Source organism: Castanea sativa, chromosome 4, assembly GCF_040712315.1.
Source record: "Castanea sativa cultivar Marrone di Chiusa Pesio chromosome 4, ASM4071231v1".
NCBI lineage: Eukaryota > Viridiplantae > Streptophyta > Magnoliopsida > Fagales > Fagaceae > Castanea > Castanea sativa.
The window spans coordinates 12,712,012-12,719,849 of record NC_134016.1 but is presented as its reverse complement, the minus strand read 5'-3'; the positions used below and the strand labels follow the sequence as shown (position 1 = coordinate 12,719,849).

General features: G+C 32.2%; 1 protein-coding gene across 1 annotated transcript; it reads right to left on the bottom strand.

Annotated features, from left to right (window-relative positions):
• Positions 1 to 2,679: 2,679 nt before the first annotated feature.
• On the bottom strand, positions 2,680 to 3,201 carry LOC142632457 (E3 ubiquitin-protein ligase RHA2B-like). Its single transcript, XM_075806854.1, has 2 exons — positions 3,097 to 3,201; positions 2,680 to 3,009 (listed from the first exon to the last, which is right to left on the bottom strand). The coding sequence occupies exons 1-2, from the start codon at positions 3,199 to 3,201 to the stop codon at positions 2,680 to 2,682; spliced, it is 435 nt and encodes a 144-aa protein (XP_075662969.1).
• Between the last annotated feature and the right edge of the window lie 4,637 nt (positions 3,202 to 7,838).

Genomic DNA, 7,838 nt, shown 5'->3' with positions numbered 1-7,838 from the left:
CCCGAACTGACCCGAAACCACCTAATCCAACTGCCCCAGCAGTCAGACTCAGGTCCCAACAAATAAAACCTGATGCTGGCTGGTCGGTTTCAGATCTTATATTAAAAAAAAAAAAAAGATATGCTACGTTCACAATATTTGCATAATATTTTCACAACAAATTATAGATAGTTAGTTGTTATTTGTTCAAATTTGACAGATTGCTGTTTTACTCTAACAATAACAACCTGTCACTTAAGATTTGTTGTAAAAATGTTGTGAAAATATTTTAAACATATCATTTCTTTAAAAGAAAAAATCTTCTTTAACTTCACAAGTTTTTATAAATAATGATTTGTAAACTTTAAAAAGTTTAAGGAGGTGTTTAGTACATGCACTTAAACAAAAATTTTCAGTATTTAAACAACATTACACGTATTTTCAAACTTTTCTATCCACATATATTTCCAAAAAATATAAATAACGTTATTAAAACAACATTACCAAACGGGTCCTAAACTACTTGAGCTCTACTAATACTTATTAAAAAAAAAGAAAAAAAAAGAAAAAGAAATGCCAAGGCCATCTAGGCATCCACTTACCCCGTTCCCTTATTCCCACAAGTTACCTTATTTCTTTTATTAATTTTTATTGGAGTAATTTTTACCATCTCACCAGTACCACACGTTTTATTTTTTTTATTTTTTTTTTATTTAGGCGTAAATGTATTTTTAGTCCCTACATTTTAACCCGATTTCTATTTTGGTCCTTACATTTTATTTTTACCACTCTTAGTCCCTAAATCAATTAATGCGTGACATTTAAGTCCTTACTGTCACCCAACTAACAGAAAATGCTGACATGTCTAACGGCACAGTAAAATAATAATTAAAAAAAATCTATTTTGGCATTAAAAAATTGCCACATCAAAATTTAAATTAAAAAAAATAATTTATTAATTTGAACTAAATGAAAAAATGAAAAACAAAAAATCAAGCCCACTCGATATAGATCAAAACACCACAATCCCAGATCACAACTCTTGAAACTCTCCTGTCTCAACAGTGCTTGTGGGTTTTGTGTGTGATTTTGTTTGTACTTGTTTCTTTTTCTTTTTTTTTTCCCCTAGATCGGTCTCTCAGTTTCTCCGCCTCCATTCTTTCCTTTTCTTCTTTCTTTCTTCTTCTTTTTCTTCTTTCTCCCTCTATCTTGGTGCTTAGCCTTCTTGAACTCTCTTTATTTCTTGATTTTTCCCAAACCCAAACCCATATGCCTTAAGCTCCTCTCTCAAATCAATGGTCCTCTCTCTTTGGCATTTTTTTTGTGGGTTTATGTGCATATGGTGTTGTCGACTTGCCATGGTGAGGTGGGGGGCGTGGGTTTGTGGGGGATCGGCGTGGTGGATGTCTGAGTTTGTGGATCGGCGTGGTGGAGGGTGTGAGTTTGTGGTGATCAGCGTCTGTGGCGGAGTTTTGATGATGGCATAGATCAGAGTTTGGGTTGGTCGATGATGGGTTGCATGATTGTTCGGTGGCTGGATTGGTAATGGTTGGTGGCTGGATTGAAGTTTGGTGGTGGGTATCAGTGGCTGAGATTGGAGTTTGGTGGTGGGTTTCGGCGATGGCACAGATCGAAATTTGGTGGTGGGATTCGTTCACAGATTGGAGTTTGGTGATGGGTTTTGTTCTCAGATCGAAGAGGAATGGCGCCTGGACTAGCTGGGTTTTTTTTTTTAATCAGATTTGGGTGGGGTAGTTTGCTTTGATGGGTTTGTGTGGGTAGTGGATGAGTTTATTATTTTGGATTTGTGGTGGATAGTTGATGGTTTTGTGGCAGATTCCGGTGGATTTGTGGTTGTGATTTGAGGGCAGTCACGGGTCAGGAAAGAAAATTCTGTGTTTAAGTTTGTGTTCTTGAGTTCTTTGATCTGGGTTGGAGTTCTTGTTTTCTTCATGTTCTTCTCGAGTTTTTTTTTTTTTTTTTATAATTTTCATTTAGTTAAAATTAATAATTTTTTTAAAATTTAGATGTTGATGTGGCAATTTTTTAATTATTATTTTACTGTGTTGTCAATCACGTCAGCATTTTCTATTAGTTGGGTGACGGTGCGGATTTAAATGTCACGTGTTAATTGATTTAAGGACTAAAAGTGATAAAATGAAAATGTATAAACCGAAATTAAAAAAAAAAGTCAAAATATAAGAACTAACAGCGCATTTACTTTTTTTTTTAACCATACCCTTATTCCCACAAGTTTTTTTTTTCCCCTCTTTTTCTCTCTTCCTCGTCGTCTCTCAGCAACTATTGACAAAGTCCAGCAACTAAACCCACAGAATCAACTTAGCACAACCCAAAAAATCAAAACAAACCAAAATCAATCCAACCCTGCAAAAATCAACCCAAAACCACTGAACCCACCACCTTGCAGCTGACCACCAAAGCCACCACTGAAAACTACTGAACCCACCACCAAACACACCATTCAAAACCCACGAACCACTGCCATTGTACTTGACTACAGGGAGAGAGAGAAGAAAGTTTCTAATGAGAGAGAGAGAGAGAGAGAGAGAGAGTCAATAAAGAGGAGAGAGAATTGATAAAAAACTGACTGTTTTTATTTTAGCATTTGGCACATTTATTACAGGGGTGAGGAGTATTACAAGGAATAAGTTGTCATCATATTTTGCAATTTCATATGATTCAACGTAGCCACCATGTCTCGCGGTCACCTGAAATTAAAGAAGAATATTTAAAATGCAACACTTCGCCCCTAACCCCAGGCTCAGTAATGGTTGTACATGGAAGTAGAGAACCACGACACATGGGACAAGTTAACCGCCTGTATCCAAGCCATCTATCTAAGCAAACTCTATGAAAAAGATGATCACATCTCAGCTGTCTAATCTCTTCTCCTTCCCCAATCTTGCACAGACACACTGCACATTCTAGTTCTTCCCTAGTCTCCGGCTTGCGCTTGTAGAGGTTTATGCTTAACTCTTCACTGATTTCAGGCATGTCATGCTTATAATACTGCTTGGAGAATGAATGAAAAAGAAAGGAACTTAACACCACCTGTTTGAAGAGGGTAGCAATCCAGATTACAAAATGAATCCAAACCAGGGAAGCAAGAATTAGCTTGTGAAATTGCTCATGAAAAGTACTCATGCTGGAAAGTACAAGTGAAAAGAGTGGGAGAGTCTTGGAAATTGGCTGAGTGTTCATTTATGACTATGAGGGTAAACGATGAGGTATATATTTATAGACTTGGCCCCCGGAGAAAAGTAGGAAGTACTTTTCTTTATCTATTATTATGCTTTAGACTACTTTAGCTTGGAAAAGTATTAAAAACACATTTGCTGTTTAGTAGATGTAACACATATTTTTAGTTTTTAAACAATTTTATACGTATTTTTATATAAATTTTTACATATAAAAAAGTGATGTTTTTAAAAAGTGTTGTTTGAGATTGTTTTTTTTTTTTTTAAATAGATTATTTAGTAAAAGTTGTTAAAAAGTGTATTTTAAAAATGCAGAATTTGGTTAGAGCTTATCAAATGGCAGTTTGAGATATAAATTAACAATATATATAATTTCCTTCATACTTATTTTTTTCACTTTGTTAATAATAATAATAATAATAATTTTTAAAATAATCATAATAATACATCACAAATACTAAATGTGTGTTTAGTTGAAACTGAAATAGGATGATGAAAAAACGATGAGAAAATGGTTGGGAGGAAGGAGGAAGGGAATTTTGGTGGGCTCAGGAGTTTTCTTCCTTGGCCCACCAAAACACAGAGAAAATAAAAGAGAAAATTGTGCAAATAATTTTGGACAAAAATGACCAAGTCAAAGCCCACTGTGTCCATGCTATTGCCCACTGTTTCCTATTCTTTTATATATATATATATATATATATATATATATATATTTTTTTTTTTTCTAACCCATTGTTTACGTGCTGCTTCCCTTTGTTTCCTAACTTTTTTTTTTTTTTTTTTTTTTTTTTTTTTTTTTTTTAAATTTCTAACTGTACGTGGCTGAGCGGCAATGGGGTGGGGAGGGGTGGGGCTGAAGGATGAGGTTTTTATCCCCACCTCACATGGTTTTGCCTTGACCGCCCCGCTTGACGGGAAAAACTTTCTCACTCCATCCCCGCCACACCCTGTAAAACTCTACTTTTTGTTAACTTGCCCTACAACTAATACAATTTTTTTAATGAAACCTATTTCATTAATAAAAATATACTTAAAATTATAACTAAATTCATCTTATCAAATCAAATCAATTTTTAGAAAAAATTTGAATAATATATCCAAGTATTTAACAAGACAATCATAAAAAAAATCTCATAGTATAACATATAACAAAATAAAGGCAGAGAACCACATTGAATAGAATAAAATAAACTAATATTGATATGTTTGTTTAAATAGTAAGGTGTTGGGTTATAAAAAATTTACAACTATAACTCTTAGCAACCCGGAGCGGGGCGGGGTGGGGCGGGGAGGGGTGGGGCGGGTCTAAAAAGTCTAAACCTATCCCCGCCTTGCCCCGTAGTGCGGGGCTAAAATCTTGCCCCATCCCCACCCCACCACCTTTGTGGGGCGGGAAAAACCCGCGCGGGGTGAAGCGGGGATGGGTGGGCTAAGCGGAGTAGGAAAAAATTGTCATCCCTAACTGAGCCTTTGTTTCTAACCACGCTACTCTTTTTTTTTTTTTAATCTCCAATTCGTTTTTTCTTTTCTTCTAACTTAGGCATGAATTTTTTTTTTTTGTTATTTGGCTTTTTTGTTTTTTAACTGGGCATGATTGGTTGTTTTGGTTAGTACTGAGTTTTTTTTTCTTTTTTTTTTTTCATGATTTTTGTTCTAATAAACTTGGTGTGTGTGTGTGTTTTTTTTTTTTTTAAGCTAGATAATTTCTTAATAAGGATATATGAGTCAATTTATATAAATTTAATTTTCTATTTTCTCACTTTTCTTCTTAACCAAACAAATTTTTTAATCCCTCCACTTTTTTACCCTCTCAACCAAATACAAATGAGAGAAAATAAAATCTTTTTTATCCTCCTACTTTTCCATCCACTTCTTATTTTCTATCTTCTCACTTTTTCATCCTCCCAACCAAACGGATCCTAAATTTTTTTGACATTTGGGACATCTATTGTAGCTTGTTTTCTGTGTTTTGTATGATAAATGCTAAATTTAACATTTAAAACACTAACCCAACCGCAAACGTTTAATTTTTTTAATTCTTTATTTTATTTTTTCCCATGCACTATTTTCTCAGCCATAACAAGTATAAAAGTTTAACACCTTCTACAATTTTCTTTCTTCTTTTTTCCCAAATTTATCCTCCACACACATATGTATCTTCTTGATTTCTCCACTCCTTTACTTTTCACCTTCTTCTCCTTTTTCTTCCATCTTCATTTTTGTCTTTTCTTTCTTTGTGTTTTCTCATTTGTTTCGTCTAACCCAAACTAGTAAAGATTCTCTCTGGTTCTCACTCACTCTCAGTTCCTCATCAACAACTCGTCACCGCTAGTATCAGTGGGTCTCAAAAGCTCACTTGAATTTTCTTTGTGAAGAAAAATGTACTGGACAAAAATGCAGAAGAAATATGTAATGGCCAAGTGAGTCCAGCAACACGGTGATTTTTTGAGAATAGGTTGTCTTTTGTGGCTAGGAAAAAGGGTAAATTTGGGTTTTTGAAAAAATTGTAAGGGTATTATAGGATATGAGAGAAAGTTTTCAACCGTATTGGGTCCAATGCAAAAACGTGGGTTTCCACGTTTTGGGGCTGAAAATTATGCCAATTCCCATCACTGCAATAAAAGTTGCAATCTATAGCATCGGTTTTATGATAATTCTTCTTTTATTATATGGCAAGACTCTAATTAGTTTCTTTGATCTAAACAGAATTACAACTTTATATTTTTTTATTCGATAATAAGAGATTTTATTTGTTAAATTAATACTAGATTCAATAATTAAAATCATTAATAGAGAGAAAGGGATTATTAAAATTTTCTAATATACATCTAGATGAGACTCAGCATGAAGAAGCAATTTGTTGTGTAGGAAAGGAGGATCTTAACTAGGGACCCATACCTGACCCTCCATTTGATGGGTTGACCTGCCAAGAGGGCCCAAACCCGTTTAGTTCTTCAAGGGGTTTTAAAAAAAAAAATATATATATATATATATCTAATTCTGTTATTATTATTATTATTATTATTATTAGGGTAAATTCCACTAATATATCATGAAGTTTGGTATAATGCTAACTAGGTCAAAGACTTCTCAAAACTAGCTAATTTGGTCTCTAAAGCTAACTTAGTCCATAAATAATTAGTTAATTTTTCTTAACTGTTTTAGGGACTAAATTGGCTTTAGGTACCAAATTGGTTAGTTTCGAAAAGTCTTGGAGCTGATTGGCATTAGTTCAAATCTCAAGGAGTGTGAATGAGATTCACCCACATATATATATAATCAAAATCTCTTAAACTCTCACAATTTTTCACGTCAGCACAATATTTAAATAAAAAAACCAAAACCTCTAAAGCTCCTACAATTTTTCAAGTCAGCACAATATTTAAATAAAATTATCATTTTATTTAAATAAAATTATTTTTGTTTAGAAATTTAACAAATAGTGAAACTCTATCTTTCTAACAAGTCCAATTTAAACTCAAACTCATCATTATTATTAATATTTAAATAAAATTATCATTCTATTTAAATAAAATTATTTTTGTTTAGTTTAAACTTGATAACGAGTGAAACTCTATTTCTCTAACAAGTCCAACTTAAATTCAAACTCATCATTATCATTTTTTTTTTTAAAAACTATTGTTATTTAATCTAAATTTAACAAGGAGTGAAACACTAACAAATCCAACTTAAACTCAAACTTAAACCGAAACTTTTGAATTTTTGTTAACCTCTCCAGAACTTGCCACATCATTATTATTTTTTTAAAACAAAATATTTAAATTATTTACACCTCATTATAATTTATTTTATTTTTTAATTTCTTCAGTTAGATTGAAAAAAATAACAACTTAAAAATACAAACATAAATTGTATCAATCCAAAGTAGAATTCTAAAGAACACAAATTTTCATCCAAAAAAAAAAAAAAAACACCAACTAACCGTGTATATATATTTTCCACTTAAAAGGGAATCCAAGTAAAAATCAAATACCTTAAAATTCTTAAACTCTATGTTAATACTATGTATATATCAAACGTTTTGTTTAAACAAAACCAAATCAAAATCTGAATCATATTATGAAACAGATTGAAAGAATTTTTTTTTAATTATATATATATATATATATATATATATATATATATATAAATTGTACTCTTTGAATACTAAAAGATCATGATATATTAGAACTTTGGGAGACTAACCGCTTAGTGGAGCAATTATTGGCATTGGCATAGATGGCTATCAGTGGTGACTGCTTGATTGGTGAGGAAGAAAAAGAAGTTGCATTATATATAATTTTGTTCTCAAGTCTCAACAACAAGCTATTATTCTAGGGTAAACTTGGCGCTAGGTTCAACCCACCAGTAGATTGTTTCATCTAAATAATTTCATTAGGTTTTAACTGCTGACTTTTTGGTTAATTTTTTTGCAAAATTTGAAATTTTCTTTTAGATTTTAACAATTATAGCAATGGACTATTCTTTTGATGGTAGAATATCTTTCTTTTATATTTCTTTACGTGTAATTACATTTTTTTTGTTTATATTTTATTTCAATAATTTGTAGGCACCGAATTGTCTAATTCTTTAGTTTCATTTGAATTTTTGGGTTTATTTTTTGCATTATATGAAACC